The following is a 23,949-nucleotide window of genomic DNA, read 5'->3' on the forward strand; positions in this document are numbered from 1 at the left end:
CTCAACATCTCCCACACTGGTTCTTTATCTCTTCCTTCTTATACAAAACCTTTCTTTCTTAATAGTGTATTATGTGTTCCATCGTTACAAAAGAACTTAATTTCTGTGTTTCAATTATGCTCAACTAATGGGGTTGCTGTCACGTTTACTCCAACTTACTTTCAGGTGAGAGACTTGCAGACGGGGGCTCTTCGTCTGGAGGGCAAGCCTAAAGATGGTACCTATGAATGGCCGCTTTCAAAAACCTCTAAACCTCCTTCTCTTGCGTTTGCTTCAGCTGTCAAGACCACTATGTCTGATTGGCACTCGCGTCTTGGTCATCCTGCTTTTCCAATTCTTCAAAAACTAGTTTCTATTTATCAGTTACCTACTACATCTAGTGTTTTAATGGCTTCTCCATGCACTTCTTGCTCTATTAATAAAATGCACAAATTGCCTTTTAAAAATTCTACTTTGCGATCATCTTTTCCGCTTGATATAGTCTTTTCAGATGTGTGGACATCTCCACAAATTTCAGAAGATGGTTTTAAGTATTATGTTATTTTTGTAGATCATTTTACACGCTATACATGGTTATATCCATTGAAACAAAAATCCCAAGTGTTTGATGTTTTTACTAGATTCAAAGTATTGGTTGAAAATCGATTTCAAACCAAACTTAGAACTCTATACACTGACAATGGGGGTGAATATATAGCGTTAGCATCCTTTTTAGCTTCTCATGGCATCTCTCATATGACAAGTCCGCCGCATACTCCAGAACATAACGGTATATCGGAGCGTAGACATCGACATATAGTCGAGACTGGTCTTGCTCTGTTATCTCATGCTTCAATGCCTAAATCGTTTTGGACTTATGCATTTGCTACGGCTGTCTATCTTATAAACAGAATGCCAACTCCGGTTTTAAATTTTCAAACTCCTTTTCAAAAGTTACATGGACATGTTCCAAATTATGAAAAACTTCGGATCTTTGGCTGCCTGTGTTTTCCATGGCTTAGACCATATGCATCTAACAAGCTTGATGCACGATCGACACCTTCTGTCTTTCTAGGCTATTCAATAACACAGAGTGCCTATTTCTGTTTTGATAGAGAAACAAATCGGATTTATACTTCGCATCATGTAGTTTTTCATGAATCGGTTTTTCCATTCTCTATTTCTTCTTCAAAAGTTTCAACAGAGGATGATCAAGACGTCCCCACTCGCTCTCATCCTGTTGTCTCTCTTATACCTCAACCGGTTCCTCATGCTGCACCCCCACCCGCAACAAACCCACCTCAGCCTAACCCTCCTGCTACTACCACTCCCAGCAACACTCCACCTCTCGATGTTCCTTTACCTCCTCCATCTATACCACCTTCAACTCAACTTCCTCAACCTACTCGCGCGAGTACTCGTACCCGTAAACCAGTCCAGAAACTAAACCTTCATACTACCACTACCTCGCTCTTGGAACAGATTCCTAAAACAGTTGCTGAAGCCCTCAAGAGCCCCCATTGGCGCAAAGCTATGAGTGCTGAGTTTGATGCTCAAACAGGGAATCATTCATGGGATTTAGAAACACTAACTGAAGCAGATAATCATGTTAATGTTGTAGGTTGGAGGTGGATCTTCACCATAAAGAGAAACGCAGATGGCTCCATAGCTCGCTACAAAGCAAGACTTGTTGCCAAGGGTTACACTCAAAGACCAGGTGTCGATTATCATGACACTTTTAGTCCAGTCGTGAAGCCGGCCACAATCAGGACCATTCTCAGCATTGCAGTTACTAAAAATTAGAACCTGCGTCAACTTGATGTCAACAATGCATTTCTTCAAGGTCATCTCAAAGAAGATGTCTACATGATGCAACCCCCAGGTTTTATTGATAAAGATAATCCCACTGCAGTGTGTAAGCTCTGGAAGGCTATTTATGGACTTAAACAAGCCCCACGGGCATGGTACAATGAGCTCCGCACGTTTCTTCTCCAGTCTGGTTTCAAGAACTCAGTAGCGGATGCCTCTCTCTTTATCTACAACAAGAATGGGGTTCTCATCTACATGCTTGTCTACGTAGATGATTTGATCATCACTGGAAACAGTCCCTCTCATACATCCCGGTTTATCGAATCCTTATCTCAACGTTTTTCTTTAAAAGATTTAGATGATTTGTCGTTCTTTCTTGGCATAGAAGTAATTAGGACAAAGGAGGGAATGCACTTGAATCAAAGTCGTTACATATTAGATCTTCTACATCGTACAAAAATGGCTGACTGTCATTCTATCAAGACACCTATGTGTTCTAACACTACTTTAACGTTGTCTTCAGGTACTCCTTTGGCTGATCCTTCAGAATATCGAGCAGTAGTCGGCAGCCTCCAGTATCTCTCATTGACGCGGCCTGACATCTCCTTTCCAGTAAATAAGCTGTCGCAGTTCATGCACAAGCCCACCACTGACCACTGGCAAGCAGTCAAGCGCATCCTTCGTTATCTTGCTGGCACAACCACACGCGGCATCTTTCTTCCAGCTCACAACACTCCTAGTCTTCATGCGTTCACTGATGCGGATTGGGCTGGGAACCGAGACGACTATACTTCCACTGGTGCTTATATAGTCTATCTTGGTCGTCACCCTATTGCCTGGTCATCTAAGAAACAAACAGGTGTAGCTCGATCATCAACAGAAGCCGAGTATCGGTCTCTTGCATCCACTACAGCTGAAGTCTGCTGGCTTCAGTCTCTTCTGTCCGAGCTTGAAGCCCCATCTCCTACTAAACCAGTCATCTACTGTGACAATATTGGCGCTACATACCTTGCTGCCAATCCGGTCTTTCATTCAAGAATGAAACATCTTGCCCTTGACTATCATTTTGTTCGACAATTTGTGCAAAGCGGTGAACTGCGCGTATCTCACGTCAACTCAGCTGATCAACTTGCCGACGCACTGACGAAACCATTACCTCACACCCGGTTTGATTCTCTACTAGTCAAGATCGGACTCTCGAATGGCCGTCCGTCTTGAGGGGGTGTGTAAGAGTATGGAAAGTGTATAATCACTAACGTCTATCAACGGCTATATAATCTGTAATTAGTCTATTGTATCTCCTAGAATATTGCCTTGCCTTTCTTGTAATCATCTCTGTACATATAAGAACAGAGCTCCTTACTCAATAACATTCAATTCCAATACTCAATATGTGTACGTTCTCACGGCTTCAATCCATCCTTGGTATGCTTGCTTGAGTCTTTTGTCATGTAGAGACATAATCGTGTTCTTCACTTGTCTGCCGACTGCCCGAAAGAGAACTTCTGGTGTTCGCGATATGTCATCATGCTTTCTAACGTTTCTTTCCCTCTAAATTGTGTAGATAGCAGCCTGAAATACATAGCGAACCAGGAATTGGGGCACGAATGAGGTTGTTGACTGCGTGAGATAGTGAACAATGTCGTCCCATTCCATAGAGTTATTTTAATAGAAGCTTTGTAACATTTTTCATAATTCTTATATAATATATACTCTAAATTTAAAATTAATTGTAAAATACATTGTTTTATAAACTATTTTATTTATTTCAAATGTTACTGATGGAATATTTGTAGTTAATAAAATATAAATTTAATTATTCCAATCAGTTATTTCAATCAGTTTGCGGGGAAAATGTCAAATAACATTTTCGTAACATGAATTGAATAATTTTGCTGAACAATTCATAAGACTAGATGTACTTTAAGACTAGACGTACTTCTTTTTTTTTAAAAAAAACTAGAGGCATGACTGGTTCAAACGCAGCGGTTTCGGTTACGGGAGTTTGCGGATGCGGAGGTTGCGGTTCTAACTGGATATACGGTTAGAAATTAGTGCGTTTGTAAGATACTTATGACTGATTAATTACCAAATGCAGCAGCAGTTAAATAATAAATTAACAATATTTATATTTTATATAATTATAAAAAATATCAAAAATCATGATATTATAATAAATATAAAAATTATATTTAGAAAGTTATAGTTTTAAATTTTTTAAAATTATAGAAAATAGTTTTATTTTAAAATTTTATAATATTAATTAAAATATAATAGATATATTTTAGTATTTTTATAATTTCAATTTAAATTTTTTATTGAATATTTTTATTTTTGTATTTATATTGTTCTAAAAAAAGGAAAAAAAAATTATCTTCGTGCAACCGCAAACGCTAGCTGGACCAGCTTTTGAATTTATGAGGTTAGCGGTTTGAAGCGGTTTGGAACGGTTTGAGTGATTGTTGTAAAACACCAACAACCGCTACCAATTGCAAAAACTTCGTTTGTGGGTGGTAGCGGGAAAACCAGTCATACTTTGATGTACTTTATCTGTCAGAAACATTTAAAACCGTTAAAAGCAAGATTTTCCCTTAATTTATGAAGAGATGTCGTGATTTCGTAAAGCTTTTTCTCGCATTGACTTTCTTTGTTTTTTTGATATTTTTGTTTAATGCCGAGATCTTCTCTATTAAAAGAGAAGTATCATTTTTATCTACAATAAAAAAATCATACTAACCTTATTAGGTTCATTTTATTAATTACATTGATTAATCTAACAAAAATCTTTCTAAAAATTTAAAATATTTTATTTAAATTAATACCATTGATTAATTTCATAATTAATAATTTATACTATTATAAATTAATTTAAATAATATTTTATTATAAAAAAATAAAAGTGTATGCTATTTTTCAAATTTTATAAATATATTCTATATATTCTTTACTAAAAGAAATACCATAAACAATTCATACTAGGTCTATACATCTATTTGATTATTTAAGTTAATTTATTTAATATATAACATTTCTAAAAAATATTATAAATTATATAGATATTAATAAGTAAATTTTAACTGTAAATTTAAATTTTATTTTTACTTATAACAAAATATGTTGGAAAAGTCTAACAAAATCTTAATAAAATTTTAAAATATTTTTAAATTAATGCAGCGATTGATTTCATAATTAATAATATAGTATTATTATAGTCTTTTTACTTATAAAATCCCACAATATACTAAAATAAATAACATAGAAATATAAATTATGCTAAGAAAATATCAGTTCTATATTATAACTAAATAAAAATTTTAAAATGTATTGTATTCAGTCGGTAAAAATTAAAATAAAATGAAGGAGATTCTAAATTTGTTTATTTCATACTATGAATTTATTTTACCAAATTTGAAAATATATTAAGATATAATAAAAATTAATAATAAAGTAAAATGTATAAAACAAATCATTATATATTAATAATATCGAATAAGAAACATAACCAATAACATTATAGATTTATACAATATATAACACTAAAATGTAAATTATATCTTTGAAAGTTTTGCGATGGTATCTGTTATATATTTATAATATGAAAATCTCCCCACACGGATGTGCGGAAGAAAAATCTAGTTTAACATTAAATTAAGAAAAAATAACAGTAATACTCCATGTGACAAGCTTAATTCATCGTTTCCTGTCACCGTAAGCTTCGTTCGACACAACATAATAAAAACTCAAGTCAACATGTCTCCTTCACGTCTTCTCCTTTATCATAAGCAGAAGAAGACTTTACTGTTTGACTCTCTCTCTCTTCTGAAGCCATGGATTCAATAACTATCCTGTTAGCGTAACATCCCTAGTTGTGATATATGAAAATATTTAAGAGAATTGATTTGGCTACATAAGTCACCAAAGTTGACTTTTTTTTTTCTGTCACACGTCTGTTTAGAACTCCAGAGTTTAACGTATTTGGGATGGAGTAGTGAAATGATGGGTGACCTATCGGAAAGTGATTCGCGATACCGTGCGAGTGAGGCCGACCGGGTGGTGATTGCAAGGTCAGTAAACAATGATTCCGAGCCTTGGAAAATTAACGGAGCGACCGTCAGACGAGATGCGGTCCACGGGCCGAGAGAGCGGGCGTGGGTGGCCCATTAGCCGTGGACGGATCGGGGCGTTACAAGTGGTATCAGAGCTGGTTAGCCATCTCAGTTCTGACCCAAGAGGCGTCTTAAGATCTGTCGTGGCGCCACGAGGACGTTGCGTTCTTTGAGAGAGGGTGAATTGTAACATCTCGAGTTGTGATATATGGAAAGGCTTAAGAAAATTGATTTGGCTACCTATGTCACCAAAGTTGACTTATCTTTTCCGTCACACATCCGTTTAGAACTCCAGAGTTAAGCGTGCTTGGGCTGGAGTAGTGAAATGATGGGTGACCTATCGGAAAGTAATTCGCAATACCGTGCGAGTGAGGCCAAAGCACGGGAAATATCGGGTGGTGATTAAAGGGTCAGTAAACAATGATTCTGAAGCTTGGAAAATTAACGGACCAACCGTCAGACGGGATGCGGCAACAGGTTTGGGTGGCCCATTAGCCGTGGGCAGGTCGGGGCGTTACAGTTAGGTTCCTCAGGGATCATCCTCAACAATGAAGGTGCTGATCTTTCACTAAATTGGACAGACTCATCTGAAAACAAAGCTATCTTGTAGTATTTTATTTCAGACACACATGCAAATGAAAAAGTTTTTTTTTTTTGTGGAGATGACAAGTCAGTTACTTTGGACCAATGCGCACCTCTTGTTCCAAACTTTCAACCACCAATGGGATGGCAAAACCATATACCTCAGTGGTACTAGCTACCCACCTGCAGCGAATGCCAAGTCAAAACCAAGGAAACATGCCATGGCCTTCGAAAGGCAAAGCTTCCAAGACGAAAGGGAAATGAGATGCATGTGTCTAGTGTATCAAGTGAATCTGACTAAGGAAAGCGATGATGATACTGTTTCCTCTTTAGAAGATCAACGTAAAAGACATTCTCTTGGTCGTCAAAGAAAAACAAGAAGAAGTCGTTTGCTGAAAGTTGCATTCTTGTTTTGGAAAGGCAGAGAAGAATTGCTGATCAGAGATCAGCTTCGAGTGCATCACGAAAAGCCTCGAACCGAGTTTCTTTGGTTCGAGAAAGGGCAACACAAGAAGGTGAAGTAAGAAAAATAACGTTGCGTTTAAAACGGTTGGAGACAAAACAAGTCGTTTTACTGCGTCAAATAACAGACTCGGAAACGCTTTGTTTGGTTGTTACGTCAAAATGTTTTTGATATTTGTTGGTTTTGCTCGTCTTACGATTATAGATTTATTAATATTTTTGTTTTCAGAATTTTTTTTGTAATTTTATTGAGTTATCTCTGAGATTTAATATTTATAGATATTGGATTATAGACTCCAGTAGCAAACTAAAAATAAATATCTTCTCAATGTCACCGTCCATATGACAAAAATTAAAATTAGCAAGTGCACAACTCTACTATTATTTAATTATTCATCGTGTTTTTATGTTTTACCGACTAGCCACAACGCGTATAACGATTTGAATGGTCCACCTGAGGAAGTTTAAATATTTTTCTTATGAATAAAAGTTTGATGCATGAATTATACTTTGTGCCGTTTCTATTTGTAAACTTTGACTAGAATTAGCATAAGCGCTTCTATTTATTTAATTTAAAAAATATAAGATATTATCAAATTGCTAGTTGAGAAATGTTATACTTTTTCGATATATATATATATAATCAGAGATTTGTAGTTAGACAAAACATATCATTAAGATGGAATCAACATATAAACATAGGCTCTTAGCATGCTTTTCAAAAGAAAAATCATGAAGTGGAGAAAATTTGAAAATATATAATTTTAGAATTGATAATGTGTAAAACCGTTGAAGGATACGAATAACAAATTCTTATAAGCATTTTTGTTTTCTTTGAAGTTTGCATTTTGACCGGTTTGAATTTTGTATATAACGAAGACACTAGTACAACTTACAAACTACATTATCTATACTATTAAAAGGGAAGCATTCTTAAAAAAATCTACTTATGTAAGGTTGTTTGGACCTATTAGTTAGATTAACACCATATAATTCAGCATATTTTTAAGCAAAAGTAATATTCCATACATCAACTCATAATTTCCTTAATGTACAAAAAGAGATATTGTAACTAACAACAATATTTTACCTATCTATACTATTAAAAGGGAAGCATTCTTAAAAAAATCTACTTATGTAAGGTTGTTTGGACCTATTAGTTAGACTAACACCATATAATTCAGTATATTTTTAAGCAAAAGTAATATTCCATACATCAACTCATAATTTCCTTAATGTACAAAAAGAGATATTGTAACTAACAACAATATTTTACCTATCTATACTATTAAAAGGGAAGCATTCTTAAAAAAATCTACTTATGTAAGGTTGTTTGGACCTATTAGTTAGTCTAACACCATATAATTCAGCCTATTTTTAAGCCAAAGTAATATTCCATACATCAACTCATAATTTCCTTAATGTACAAAAAGAGATATTGTAACTAACAACAATATTTTACCTATCTATACTATTAAAAGGGAAGCATTCTTAAAAAAATCTACTTATGTAAGGTTGTTTGGACCTATTAGTTAGACTAACACCATATAATTCAGCCTATTTTTAAGCCAAAGTAATATTCCATACATCAACTCATAATTTCCTTAATGTACAAAAAGAGATATTGTAACTAACAACAATATTTTACCTAAAGAGTTTATTATTATTTCTTAATACAGAAAATAACTTAAGGAAATAGTCATAACAAACGGATTAATATTAATGTGCATATTTTTAAATATTAATGTCCCATTTTAAAACTAATTTATTTATATATGTAGTAGAAAACAATATTAAATTTTGATGAAATTTTATTAAAATTTACAATTTTTTTTTATTTTTTAACTTGAATTTGCGAAAATTGGGTTTTAATATTGAACTAGGTCCGATTTAACTCAAATTCGGTTTTTAGCACAACTCAGAACCAGTTAGAAGAGCGAGTCAGGATCCGACTGGTTCGATTGTACGGTCCAATCATATTTTCAAAACATTGGTTAATACAGTTCAATAATTAAAATATATTTTTTTATTAATGAATATCTTTACTAATAAAAACATACATATCATCTTTAAATCTATTTCAAACAAATCTCACACTATAAAAAATAATGAATAATAAAAACATTAAAAGTCAATAGTTATAATGTGAAACAAAAAAAATTATACTAGATTTAAAATTTATTAAAGATTAAAAACCTCAAATCCGCGCGGATCAAAATCTAGTTATATGTTATAATCGATGATATATCATGTTTTTTCAGGAATTAAGCTACTATTTTAAATCTCATTTTGTATATCTTATGACATTTTATGTCCAAAATTTTGGAAATTGTTATAGGTTAATTGTTTCGGTCCACAAACTTCACTACTGAGTTTTTTTCAAAAAAAAAAAACTTCACTACTGAGATAATTTTTACATTTTATAACATCTAAATCAAAAAGAAATAATTTCATACATTACATTTACAACTGCATGTACAATGTATGGTGATGTATTAAATTTATAGTTAGATTTTTTACCTCTTGTACATTCATACTCTATATGTTTTGTGAGCGAAGATGAGTTTGTTATATTAGCACTTTTGAAAGAAAAAATAATATAAATCTTAGGGATACTGTTTATATATAGTTTGTAATCAAGAAGCTCACCGAGCTGCAAATCGTGTTGAGAGGTATATGATATTGTTTAATGTCTTACCTGTACATTGCACAATAAATAATATGTCTGTTAACGAAAATTTTTTTTCAATTGAAGCACCAATTGTGCAGGTCATACATTGCTTTGCTTTCTTTTTGTGTTACTTGAAACAAGATAAAATTTTGTTTTCTGTTACAAAGGTTTAGTCTCCAGAAAAACAGAATGGCTATAGGAATTCAATCGTTTTTAACTACCTTTTCGATTTATTATATAATTAGTAAATCACACAGATAAGAAAAAAAAAACAGAACAATACAAACTAAAAAAAGGACATAGGTTTAGGAAGGGGTTAGAGAACATTTTCCCTTATATAAGACAGATTCAACATTTGGTTTCCTTTGGCTCTCTCTTTGAGAAAGTTCCATAAGTCCCACAGCCAACAAGTCGCTCTTGAATTGAATCTCAAACCCTAATCTGCCCTGCACGATTCTGATGTTATTCTATATTAATTCTTCAGCTGTAAGGCTTTGAATAAGTCTGTAAATAATCATATTTTATTTTGAAAAGTTCAACAGAAACCCCCAAAAAATATAGTTTTTGTTACATTATAAAGTTGGAGTTGCCGGCAAGTTATGACAGCCGGAGGCTGTTTGGACATCCAAACAATGTTGTTCGGTCGTAAATCATCGAGCAAGTTACAGGTAAAATTGCTCTTGTTTTCGTGAATGATTTTATGCTAAATTTCTCTTGACTGATTTTGATTATTCATATGCACAAAGTCCTTTCATGTATTCAGGAAATCATATAAATGATATATAGAAAAGTCTTGGATTAATAAGTTTTTGTCTCTTGACTTATTATGTGTACCAGATTTTTATAAGCATTCGTCTTGTCCATGTTAGATCATCAGATTGTATCTTTTTGTTACATGATGATGAATAATAAAGGAACTAATTAACAGTTTTTCATAATAACAATTTTCAGCCAATAAAAAGCCAAGCGTCACCTAAAGTTAGCAAGGTTAAGAAGCAGGATGATAAATCTTCTTCTTCTTCTTCTTCACCTAAACCTTCTTCTTCACCAAAACCTTCATCACCTATACCGATTAGATCATCTAAGACAATATTATCCGGGAGCCAACTATCATCATCATCGAGACGTGTTTCTTCGCCTATGGGCATCCTAAAGAATGTTTCCATTAGAGAAGCTAAGAGCCCAAAGACAACCAGCTCGCCTAAATGGACAGGAAACTTTATTCTTATGGTCGAGCTTCGCAGAAAGATCGTTACCTTTAGAGACATCATTGACCTTGCTCCTCTCGAGGGTTCTCCTTCAATAACCGATGTGAGTACACCACAAAGTTAGTTATCCTTTTTATTAATAGTGTATATTTTTTGTACTCACATCCTTTTTTGTTGTTGGATAGATGGTGATGCATACAATGAAAGATCTCCAAAATCTTTGTCCTGAGATTATCCACAGCTCACATATATCTGAAATTAGACGCGCAAATGTTGATAAGGTATTCAAAACATGAGCTGAATATATGACTTCCTCTGGTCCTTAGTTCAAATAACTTGAGTCTGATCAATTGTTTATCCCATAGGTTCTTGACCATTTCTTCAATGCTTTGAAATCCATTGGAGATTCATGGATCGATAACCCAGAATGGATAGCTAAGTCTAAGTATTGGAGTAGCAGCGTTGGAAAGAATCAGTCCGATCGACTAGGTAACAATAAACGTTACTTTCACAAGAAAATCATTTCAAGACTTGAAATTTCAAACTCTTTAAAATGTTATGTTTCCTTTGTAGTGGAAAAGGTGTTAGCAGCATTAGATGGACTGATCAAGATGTCTAAAGAGAGATTTGATATGATGGAGATTGATGAAGTGGAAGAGAAGAAAGAGTTGGTTAGTCCAAGGACTGCCAAAACATCGAGCAGTCGAGTTTTATCTCCATCTGATTCATTCTCCGACAGCAGAAGCTCGTTTTGCGGCTCACCAATCACGCCAAGATCGGTCCTTCCAGAACCAATGATGATGGGTTCGCCTGGTAAAGTTGGAGACTTTGCAAACTCTGCATCACATCTTCTGTGGAATATGAGAGTTCAAGCACTTGAGAAGCTCAGTCCTATCGATGTTAAGCGGCTCGCTATTCACATTTTGTCACAGAAAGAAGCTCAGGAACCAAACCAAAGCAATGGAGAAGAAGTGATTAATGTTGTTGAAGAGAACAAGCAGAAGACGAATGAGATTGATGTGAAGATGGAGACAGAAGAATCTGTTGTTCTAGATGAGCAAGAAGATACATTCATGAAAGTCTCTCCACTGGATTCAACATCTGAATCCAAACTCAATGCTTCAGTGAAATCTGAAGTTGCACCAGCATCTTTGTCACCACCACCACCTCCTCCTCCTCCTCCTCTATCCACTACAAAATCTGTATATTTAGCTTCTCAACCGCCACCTCCTCCTCCTCCGTCACCACCGCTGATTACAAAGGCTAATGTGGTGGCCATATCATCAATCCCACCTCCTCCGCCACTGCCACCATCTCCACCTTCCATTATGCCTTTACAAGGCTCTATTCCACCACCACCGCCTCCTCCTCCAGGAGCTGTGACGGCCCCACAACCGCCGCCATCACTTCCAAGAACCACAATGGCGCCACCACCGCCTACCCCACCTCCAGGGACTGCAGCTGCACCACCACCACCGCCTCCTCCTCCACCAATGCAAAACATAGTACCACCACCTCCACCAATGCCTATACCGAATAGAGCCGGTGGTAGACCACCGCCTCCACCACCACCTCCTATGCCTCAAGCTAATGGAGCAGCACCGCCTCCACCACCACCTCCTATGGCAAAGGGAGCTGCACCTCCTCCGCCACCACCTCCTATGGCCAACGGAGCAGCACCACCTCCACCACCACCTCGAATGGGTGTGGCAAACGGAGCAGCCGGTCCACCGCCACCTCCAGGAGCAGCTGGTCCACCGCCACCTCCAGGAGCAGCAAGAAGCTTGCGACCCAAGAAAGCAGCTACTAAACTAAAAAGATCCACCCAGTTAGGGAACCTATACAGAATCCTTAAAGGGAAAGTCGAAGGTCGTGATCCCGAGGCAAAGAAAGGTGGCGGAAGCGGAAGAAAAGCCGGAGTCGGAAGCGCACCAGCCGGTGGAAAGCAAGGAATGGCTGATGCTCTTGCTGAGATCACAAAGAAGTCTGCATATTTTCAGCAGATTCAAGAAGATGTTGCTAAATACATGAAATCAATCAACGAGCTGAAGGTTGAGATCACTAAGTTCCAGACTAAAGACATGACTGAGCTTCTTAGCTTCCACCGCCGTGTCGAATCAGTTCTTGAAAATCTTACAGATGAGACACAGGTCAGTAACATTTCAAACATCTTATTGCCATCACTTCTATGTCCACTGTTTTTGTGATTCTTGATTCTGAAAATGTTTTGAAACTATTAGGTTCTTGCGCGATGCGAAGGGTTTCCACAGAAGAAACTTGAAGCAATAAGAATGGCTGTTGCATTGTACTCGAAGCTGCACGGAGTGATCACCGAGCTACAGAACTGGAAGATAGAACCTCCTTTGGTTCAGCTTCTTGATAAAGTAGAACGTTACTTCACAAAGGTAACTAGTTTACTTAATTTCATACCGTTTTAACAACATCATGTAACTAAAATATCCAAAATAAAAAGATCAAAGGAGACATCGACACGCTGGACCGAACCAAAGATGAAGAAGCTAAGAAATTCAAGAGCCACAACATCCACTTTGACTTCAACATACTTCTTCAGATCAAGGAGACAATGGTTGATATCTCATCAAACTGCATGGAACTCGCATTGAAGGTAATTAAACAGCTAAAAAATATAACCTTTTATTTTTAAGTATTTTTAAAACCAAAGTTCTTATCTGATCAACCTAAAATTCACAGGAAAAGAGAGATGAAAAGCTTGTGTCACCTGATGCAAAGCCTAGCATTAAGAAGACAGTAGGATGTGCTAAAATGCTGTGGAGGTCATTTCAGTTTGCATTCAAAGTCTACACATTTGCTGGAGGACACGACGATCGAGCTGATTCTTTAACCAGAGAGTTGGCTCATGAGATCCAAACTGATACTCAGAATCCTTGATGTATCCATCGTTTCGAATCATGACTACTACTCCTTTTTGCCTTTCTAAACACCTAAAAATATTCCAAAATGTTTGATATGGAATGATAAAAAAAAAGTATATGTATAATATTTAACCTATTGTTTTGGCTTTGAGTTTGTAATTTTGAAGCCCACCCAAAAAGACTAGGATTTAGAGGTTTCATGGGAGCTCAGAGGTGCAGAGTTTTTTTAGTGAAAACCTATAAAAACCTTTTGAGTCAAGGAAGACCATTGTGTTGCCAGAATATGTAATATGGTTTTGTTGTTATAAACTTTTTCTTTCTTTAATTCTAGTTGTAAGGTACAAGTCGAAATGGTGATGACAAAACCTGGCAAAAGAAATGATATATATTAACAGAATTTAGCGAAAAGTTGATGATAGCGAGGCTAAAAATAGGAATCACAACCTACTTGTAGCTTTTAAATATGATGAAGATATCATCTTAGATTACAATATTTATCTCATTACTCTAAGTTGGTATGCGAATAGAATGGGATTGGCTGAAGCCAGCATGCTCTAATACTGAGCACTGCAGTTGCATTTGGATATCTGACCTTATGTGTTGCTTTGTGATAAGCAAAACAAAAAAGACGGGTTTAACCCTAAAATTTGCCATAAATAACTAGAAGAAACAAACTTCGGATCTACAAATAACACATAACACATTGCTTGTTTTGTAGGGCTCCTCAAAAGTGGCAGATAGAACAGCAAATTTGTATGTTCACATCATGCAGATATATTTGTTCTTTTGTCTATATCTCTCTCTCTTGTGCGAAAATTTACTTTGCATGTTCTTGTTTTACTAATGTAAAAATGTTGTGACAAAAAAAAAACTAACGTAAAAATGAAGAGTTACAGAAGATACAAGAATCAGACATGAGTTTTTGAATGATGCTTCCTTCTTCAATCCTAAAACTCTTACTCTCTCTGTTCCAAAGATGAACAGATAAGCTATGTTTACGTAAATGCATAAGTCTCTTACGTGACCAATTTGCCTCCCTCCCATTCACGGACGCTCTGTAAAATCCACTGATCCTAGTCCAGTCCACCGGATAAAACGAAGACGGTGGAAGAACAGAGAATCCCATATCCGACGAACAGTTAGAAACGTTGAATCTTGCAACCACTCTTGACACTAAGTATGGACCGTTGTGACCCCATTTGTTACCGTTGAAGGTTCTTGAGAACTCGTCGATGAAGCTTTTAAGCAAAGGATGGTTCTTGTCGAAGATGAGCACCGCGTTGTTGAGCCTGCTCCATTTTCTTGTAACCGGATCAACCGTTTGTGCTCCGATTACGTTGTGGAGACTGGTGAGAGGTTTGAGTATTATAACATCTGTGTCTAAGTAGATCCCTCCGAACTTGTAGAGCAAGACTAGTCTTAGAATGTTAGAGAGGTTTTGCTCTAGTGGAATCACTCCTGGACTGAACATTCCTCTCTTCAGTCTTTCAAACCATTTCTCTGCTGACGTGTCTTTGAAAATGTAAGTGAAGTCTGGTTTGATCGCGAGCACTTTAAGCCCTTTATCTGTAAAGGGTTTCAAGATGAGTGTTCCTCTCTCACAGTCAAGTGAGTTTGAGACCAAGATCAGACAGCTATTTGGGTGAGACTTGAAGAGACTCTCTATAGTGAAACGTTCTCTTTCACCAAAAGATTCGATGGAGGAGATCCAGATCATGAAGAACAGGGACTTGCATGAGGATTCGGACAAGAATGACTTGATCCTCGTCTTGAATTTCTGTCTTGATTTGCCTTGTGGCTTCTGTGTCATCTCGGGTGTTAACCCGTTTCTTCTCTTCCGTCTCCTTGTCCTTCTCTCTGTCTTTATTGGCGAAACTTTCTGCTTTTGTACGAACCCTGAAGAGGTTTCTTTCACCGCAAGCAACATTGAAGAATCTGACTTAGATGATGATGTTAAAGTTGACCTTGACGATGTTGATGATGATGATAATGATGGATGATGATGAAGAACCTGGTGGTGGTTATAATTGAGTGAAAGAGTGGATTTGGGTGGGATTGGATCAAGATGAAGGGAGAAGGCAGAGAAGCTGTTGTAGATTAAGAGAAGCATGAGAAGAAGACCTAGAAGAGACAATGGAAGACAACAAACCAAAGAAACTGTCAAATTTTTCAACATCTGCAATAAATCAACTTGTTCTGTTCTTCTGCTCTCCTCCATCTTTTGTTCTCTCCAAACAAATATTTTAAAGACAGAGACTTGGTGTAAAAGATTTCTTCAAGGATAAAAGGGTGTTGTTGGTCTGTCTTATGTGATGATGATACATGTTTGCTGAATATATTAAACAATTTTTTTTTTTTAACTTTCTTGGCATACCGAATATACATGTATGATGTATCATTCATAATAGGTGAAAGGGATGAGTACTAAACTATTATTTAAAGAAGGGAAATCTCCTAAATAACTCATTTTTAATTTTTGTTCTAAAAAACCAACTAAAGTCAAAGTGACTAAAATAGTGTGAATCACAAGAGCCTTATTGAAGAAGAAAGAGTTTTGACTGCAACACTTTTATTCCTTTCAACTTGATTATAAAGATACAACTCTAACTCTATTTATATGCCAAGCGCAACCTCAAAACCCTAATGAACCTCTACACGTGTTTGGAGGACATTGAATCTATTCTTTGTTGCAAGGTGGTGAGCTGTACGCGGTGCCAAAGTGGTCCTGCTCGTCGTACGGTTTGGCTCTGCAATATGAACGTTGAGAGGTTGAGCTAAAGCAGGCTTTGTCTTCATCTTTGACTGGTCTCCGAAACTCATATCATTGGGCTTGGGCTTTGTTGTTGTCTTGGGCTCAGCCTGACTAATACACCCCCTCAAACTTGGGGTCGGAGGAACAGAGACACCAAGTTTGTCCCGCAAACGGAAAAACGCTTCCTGACCAAGCGATTTTGTGAAGACATCGGCCAGTTGCAGAGAAGCGGGTATGTGCTTAACTTCCAGCGTCTTGAGAGCCACTCTCTCACGCACATAATGATAGTCGACATCAAAATGTTTAGACCGTTTGTGGAACATGGGATTTGCAGTGAGACACACGGCAGAAAGATTATCACACAGAAGAAGTGGCATGCGCTGTTGTTGCAGACCCATCACTCGAAGCAAATTTTGCAACCAGACAATCTCAGAAGCAGCAAGGGACATGGTCCTGTACTCAGCCTCAGTAGAAGATTTAGAAACTGTTTCATGCCTCTTAGCAGACCAAGAAATGACATTGGAACCTAATAGAGTGCAAAAGCCACCAGTTGATCTTCTAGTTTCAGTGCAACCTGCCCAATCACTGTCGCTGTAGCAGACAAGTGTGGAGTCTGAGGTAGCATTGATGCCAATTCCCATGTTCAGAGTTCCTTTAACATAGCGAAGGATTCTTTTGAGTAACATGAAGTCGAGACAGTAGGTGAGTGCATCCTTTGACAGATATAATTGACAGAGAATTGTAGATCCGGTCTAGTGAGTGTTAAGTACTGCAGTTTACCTGCAATGCTCCTGAAGTAAGAAGGATCAGAGAAAAGTTCATCTTGACCGGGAACAGTGGCCAGTTTTAAAGGCAAAGGAGTGGGCATCGGAGCGCAATCTTTCATTCCTGCATTGATTAAGACATCAGAAGCATACTTCTCTTGATTGAGAAAGAGACCATTCGGAGTTTGATGAACTTGAATCCCAAGGAAGTAGTGTACAGAGCCCATATCTTTCATGCGAAACACTTGACTGAGCTGAGCAACAAGATGATCCAGAAGCGTATTGTTGTTGCCAGTAAGAATCATATCGTCCACGTAGAGGAGAAGATAGATAACATCTGAGCCATGATGATAGATGAATAAGGAAGGGTCAGGGAAACTGCAGATGAATCCGAAGTCAAGCAAAAAATTGCTAAACTTATCAAACCAAGCACGTGGAGCTTGTTTTAAACCGTAGATCGCCTTCTTGAGCTTCCAGACGTAGTCAGGTTTGTTGGGGTCGACAAAACCAGGCGGTTGTTTCAGAAACACAATCTCCTTTAAATCTCCATGCAAGAAGGCGTTCTGAACATCAAGTTGTTTCAGGGACCATTTCTTTGTAACTGCCACATGAAGAACAGTCCTAATTGTTGCTGTACGAACAACTGGACTAAATGTTTCTATGAAATCGAGGCCCTCCTCTTGCTCATTGCCTTTTGCTACAAGTCTCGCTCTCGGTTTGAACACAGTACCATCAGCGTGGTATTTTGTTTTGTAAATCCACTGACTTCCGAGGGGGTTCTGACCATCTGCAGGTGGCACAAGCTCAAATGTTTCTGTCTCAACCATATTATCAATCTCAGTTCCCATTGCACCGTTCCAGCCAGGATGACGCAAAGCAGCTTTGAGAGACTTGGGCTCTGCATAATCTTCTTTGAGCTTACTAAACGGTTAAATGAAGATTCTATTTTTATTTATAAATTTAATTGGTTAATTATTAAAATATATATAAGTGTATATTATAATTGGAGACATTCTCCAGACAATTATAATACACACTTCTCAACTACTTGGGATCAGGTCAGAAACAAAGCGGGAAGAAGTTCCTTGGAGTAGCAGTATATGATTTGTGCAGGGTGTTCCTCGGTACTCTTTCATTTCTTGGCTCGCTGTAAAAAATAGACTCTCCACATCTGATAGAATAAGGCTTTGGGGTATACAGCAAGAGTGTATCTTATGCAGTGAGAAGGATGAACGAGGGATCACTTGTTCTTAGCTTGTCCTTATGCCTATACGGTATGGAATAGAATGGCAGGAGGGCTCATAGGGTCAAGGATTAAACCCGGACTGGCAAGATACTATGAACTTTCTTCAGACAGGAGCATCAACCAGGATGGACAGGTTTCATAAGAATGGTATTTCAAACTACAGTTTATCATGTTTGGAGGGAGAAAAATGCACGCAGACATCAAAAAGGTATTCAAGGGACTGCTCAGCTTATTCGAGTGATTGATAAAGCAATCAGGAATAGAGTTCTAGCACAGTAGCACTAGATATAAACCTAGCCTCCTCACAAACTGGAGGGCCCCTTGCTACGCTGGTTCGAAGTGTTTGACACTTAAGGCATACGTCTTCATCTTTCAGTTGAACAAGATTGATTAGTTCATAAGCATTTCTTTCCTTCTTTTGTAAAAGGCCCATAGTTTTATCGATAAATTTCAAATTTTCATTAAAATTCTTTTTTTATATGATATATAATTTAATTTAAACAATAATTATATATATTTTTAATTTGAATATTTATTAAATGAATATTTATATTCATATTGTGTTATAATCATTTATATATTTATAATAAAAATTTAACTATTAAACACAAAATTTTAATGTGGAACTTTTAATAATTTTAGTATAATTTAATAATTTTCAAATATTCAAAGTATGATAATATAAAACTAAAAAATGGTAGATGATAAATAAATTGTTTCCAAATCTTTATTAATCAATATAATTAATTGTCATATATATTTTAAATCATATTAAGTAATTCTATAACTTTTATTTGAAGAAAGAAAGAAGAAATTTTTTTTGATTTATTACTAATTAATTTTATAGTTAATCTAATGAAAAATATAGTTTTTGTTTAGATTTTAGATCAAATAATGAATGACATGTATTGTAATTATTTTATTAATTAAAACATATTTCTATAGTAACTCTAAAAATTGTTCTAATGTTGACACATTACCATAGCATAAATGTTACAATGCTTTTTAAATAATATATAAAGGATGTCGTTCTTCTCCTCCCCATTTACACCAGACAACACTGAGAAAAGCTTAAATCAAACGTCATTTTCTCCTTTAAAAGCCTTCTAAGTTCTTGTTTCTTTCAAATAATAAACATCTTTTCTTATCGTTTCATTTTCACAATTGAAATGGAATCCATCACAATGATCCCTGAAACATTCAATGAAAATGCAACCCAAAACAACCCTTTGAAAACGTTATTTTCTCTTTTAAAAAGCCTTTTAAGTTCTTGTTTCTTTCTGATATCAAACATCTTTTCTTATCATTTCATTTTCACACATGAAATGGAATCCATCAAAACGCTCCCTCAAACATTCGATGAAGATGCAACCAAAAACAACCCATTGATGATCTTTGATTCAGCTGACTTAAATAATAAATCAGACAAGATACCTCAAGAGTTTGTATGGCCCGACCATGATAAACCCTCTACAAACGTTCCGATCCTCCAAGTCCCTCTCATCGACCTTGCTGGTTTTCTCTCTGGCAACCCATTTTTGGTCTCGGAGGCTACAAGACTAGTGGCGGAAGCGGCAAAGCAACATGGTTTCTTCCTAGTCATCAACCATGGAATCGATGAGAAGCTCTTGTCTGGTGCATGCACACTAATGGACAAATTCTTCAAGTCACCGAGTTGTGAGAAACATAAGGCTCAGAGAAAGTGGGGCGAAAGCTCGGGTTATGCTAGTAGCTTTGTTGGAAGATTCAAAAAAAATCTCCCATGGAAGGAAACGCTGTCGTTTGCATTCTCCCCAGGGGAGAAGAGTGAGAACCACTCCCAAGATGTTAAAGAGTTCATCGTTAAGAAGATGGGTGACGAATACAAAGATTTTGGGTATATGAGACTCTTTTTCGGTCTCGATTGATTATTTGCTTTACTTTTTCATTTTCGTTTATATGTTATGTAGTAAATATCGTACGTAAATCTTGTTCCATGCATATATGCAGGATTGTTTATCAAGAATACGCGGAGGCCATGAGCGATCTTTCACTAAAGATCATGGAGCTTCTTGGAATGAGTCTTGGCATCAATAGGAGCCATTTCAAAGAGTTTTTCGAAGACAATGAGTCGATATTTAGATTGAATTACTATCCACAGTGCAAGCAACCTAATGTTGTACTAGGGTCAGGACCGCACTGCGATCCAACATCTCTAACCATACTTCAACAAGACCAAGTCAACGGTCTTCAAGCTTTCGTGGACAACCAATGGCAAGCAATACTTCCTAACCCTCAAGCACTGGTGGTAAACATTGGCGACACTTTCATGGTAACGTTTCCTTTTCTTCTAATATCAATGAATGAAAGAGCAAATATACTTTTGAAATAAAATCCGCAAATTTAAACACTTGTTTTCTAAAAGTATTTTAGGAGGTTTAATCAATGCATAAAGTTAAAGCTATAGGTTTTCGGATATATCTATATATATCATCATATCTGGAACTTCTCGATGTTTTTATCTTTTAATCTTGTTTTTCTGTGTATTTAGACAAAATATTTCATAGAAACTTCTGAATAGTTTGAGAATTTTTTTTTTGAGAAACGAATAGTTTGCGAAATGGTGACTATTAATATTACAAGAAACTGAAACAAGTTTTGTATGGGAGCTTTGATCAATGCATGAAGGAGAAGTGTTTTTAACATGTATATATATATAAATTGGAGACTTTAATTTCCCTAAATTTTATTTAGTATATGATTTCCAATAAAACTCTCAGAGAAGCTATAAATAGTTTGAGAACTGAGACTACTGAATAATACAAGAATTTAACAATTTTGCACTTTCCTGTTTTTCGGGATTTTTTTTAATTATAGGCTCTAACCAACGGAATATACAAGAGTTGCTTGCATCGAGCCTTAGTGAATAGCAAAACCGAAAGAAAGACACTTGCATTCTTCCTTTCTCCAAAAATGGACAAAGTGGTGAGGCCACCAGCGGAATTAGGAGGTGAAAGAGCATATCCAGATTTTACATGGTCTATGCTTCATGAGTTTGTAATGAAACATTATAGAGCAGATGAAAGCACGCTTGATGAGTTCACAAAATGGCATACGAACAGAGGAAGTTTCTGACAAAAAAAATTATAGTGTGCTGTCGCTAGTGCAATGCTGAGGGGTTTTGGAGCAAAATATTAGTTTATTAAAGAACTATAATTTAGTTATAATGATATGTTATATTATATATTGAAAATACATTAATATCAAATATAAAATGGTAAAACAAAATATTTAAATTTAATTAAAATATGATAAATGAAACTGTAAATAAATTTATATAATAGATGAAAATATGAATATATAAAATGAGTTAAATTCTTTTGATAATTTATACATGAAAAAAATCAATAGAAAGACAAAAACAGTTAAATACATAAAGTATGATAATTGATACATTTACAATAAATAAAACAAATAGAAAATGAAATAAATTATCTTAAAGAGATTCTTTTTGTACATCTAACAAAACGATGAAGTTAAATGCATTTTCTTTAACTAAGTACACCAAATAACAAAGGAAATGAAACCCCAAAAATTAGTATTTTAGAAGGGGCCTGAAGTCTGTTGCCTTTTTTTCCATGCCTATGGCACGGCTCTGGCTGTCGCATATGCAGTATTTAAGTTTCATAAATGGTTTTTCTTAAATACTATTTTTGAAGCTTTTCTTTTTCATTATCTTTCTTTATGTTGTTGGATTTAATTAGGACTTAGGAGCCATATATGATATATGCATAGCCTCGCTTCTAATTAATTGCATACATTTCACTTTTAAAAGAAAAATGTGGACGTGTTCTTTTTTTTTTAAAGGCTTTCTAATTAAAATTAAAAGTACAGTTACAAGCTATGATCCATGGATCATATATACAGTGAAACAAAGTTTAATAAAGATAGCAACATGAAGCACTTAAGCCAACAACAAGCATGAAGATAGAAGGAAGACCACAAGGTCTAAATGTGGACATGTTCTTTTTTTTTTTTTTAAACACGTACTTGATTAATATTAAAGAGTTAGTTGGGGGCATTAAACTCCTCCCTAACAGACACAGGCTCATACAAATTTAAAGCGCTTTTAGCTAATCTATCGGCTTCTACATTCCTCTCACGAGGAATCCAAGCAAAAGAGCTAGTCTCAAATTCAACAGCCAAGTTTCGAATATCTGAAATTACGCTAATCAGCTCTGCAATGGTCACTCCGGTCGTGAGGCTTTGGATGAGTTGAGCCGAGTCCGACTCGAACCTAAGGTTCCGTAGTTCCAAGCGTTGACAAGAGAGGACCGCTTCCCGGAGAGCGAGCCCCTCAGCCATTAGAGGCGACGCAGTGTGCTCCATTTGGAGTTGGAACGAAATGCTCTGTGGAGCAGTGAGGATATTCCATCCAAGACCCGCAGACATCCGCGTCGCACACCAGGGAGCATCTGAGCGCACCACCGTTACTCCACTTGAAGCTGGGATACTCCTCGCCTGATCTCTTTTACCGGCAGAAACCTCTGGTTTGCCATTGATGCTCCACTCTCGGGCCAAAGTTATGGCCGAGGAAAGGGTGTCCTCAGGGGAAGCTGAGAAACCTTCAAACACTAGTTTATTTCAGACTTTCCAGATGGCCCATAATATCCAAGGGAACAGGGTTCCAGAGGTGATCCCGGCAGGTGGGAGCGTTTTTTGTTTACATATTGCAGGCCAGACAGCCATCAAATCTATCATTCCTCTATAATCCATTTCCGAGATAAAAGGCGCAAGTTGCCATATTTTTAAAGCAAATGGACAATGGAAGAGGAGATGAATGATAGATTCATTGCATCCGCATCTTTTGCACTTTGGATCCACTTCGATGTGTCGTTCGAGCAGGCGTTCTCCCACAGGTATGGCTCCTTTAAGTACTTTCCATGAAAATAGCTTAATCTTTGGGGTACAGTCTAGGTTCCAGATGTTTTGTTTCCAGTTGAAGGCTTCATCTGATGCCCTGGCGTCAGCCTCTAACTCCACTGCAGTGTAGTATCCAGATTTAACAGAGTAATCCCCGGACTTTGTGCCTAACCATATCAGCGAGTCCTGAACTCCGGTGAGACTGGGTTTGATACAGAGTATCTTTGCCTCATAAGCAGGTAGGAGAAGTCGGATTTTTGTACGATCCCAATTTATGCGATCCGGTAGCATCAAGTCTGCAACTGTTAGAGATATGCTCTGCTCGGTAGGCGGTCCCATCGGGCGTTCTTGTTTAGATAGACAGAGCCAGGGGTCTTGCCATACATGAATAGACTGGCCATCTCCAACGACCCATCCAATATTTTTTAACAGGAGGTCACGTCCTATCAACACACTACGCCAGCCGTGTGACGGTGTTGACGTTTCTATGGCCTGGAAAATGGTAGTCTCAGGGTAGTACTTTCCTTTCAGAATTTTTCCCAGCAGGCAGGTCGGGTTCTTGAACAGCCTCCAC

The 23,949-nt window shown here is 36.6% G+C and overlaps 3 protein-coding genes across 4 annotated transcripts; 2 read left to right on the forward strand and 1 right to left on the reverse strand.

Annotated features, from left to right (window-relative positions):
- The first annotated feature begins 5,318 nt into the window (after nt 1–5,318).
- Nucleotides 5,319–13,910, forward strand: LOC106376710 (uncharacterized protein At4g04980-like). Of its 2 annotated transcripts, XM_013816825.3 has the most exons (8): nt 5,319–10,277; nt 10,561–10,920; nt 11,003–11,098; nt 11,183–11,306; nt 11,391–12,967; nt 13,058–13,222; nt 13,291–13,443; nt 13,530–13,910. In XM_013816825.3, exons 1-8 carry the CDS (start codon nt 10,209–10,211, stop codon nt 13,725–13,727), a joined length of 2,742 nt encoding a protein of 913 aa, XP_013672279.3. In that variant the 5' UTR covers nt 5,319–10,208; the 3' UTR covers nt 13,728–13,910. The 2 variants fall into 2 exon arrangements, with proteins under 2 accessions (XP_013672279.3, XP_048595777.1); XM_048739820.1 differs by having other exon boundaries at nt 5,320–10,920; nt 13,530–13,908.
- Nucleotides 13,911–14,037: 127 nt separating this feature from the next.
- Nucleotides 14,038–16,145, reverse strand: LOC106361585 (uncharacterized protein At4g19900-like). Its single transcript, XM_013801366.3, has one exon. It carries the CDS (start codon nt 15,927–15,929, stop codon nt 14,583–14,585), a length of 1,347 nt encoding a protein of 448 aa, XP_013656820.1. The 5' UTR covers nt 15,930–16,145; the 3' UTR covers nt 14,038–14,582.
- A 3,179-nt stretch (nt 16,146–19,324) lies between these two features.
- LOC106376703 (gibberellin 20 oxidase 4) lies at nt 19,325–22,425 on the forward strand. Its single transcript, XM_013816816.3, has 3 exons — nt 19,325–20,349; nt 20,463–20,784; nt 21,330–22,425. Exons 1-3 carry the CDS (start codon nt 19,643–19,645, stop codon nt 21,585–21,587), a joined length of 1,287 nt encoding a protein of 428 aa, XP_013672270.2. The 5' UTR covers nt 19,325–19,642; the 3' UTR covers nt 21,588–22,425.
- Nucleotides 22,426–23,949: the final 1,524 nt, after the last annotated feature.

This window comes from Brassica napus, chromosome A9 (genome assembly GCF_020379485.1).
Source record: "Brassica napus cultivar Da-Ae chromosome A9, Da-Ae, whole genome shotgun sequence".
Taxonomy (NCBI): Eukaryota; Viridiplantae; Streptophyta; class Magnoliopsida; order Brassicales; family Brassicaceae; genus Brassica; species Brassica napus.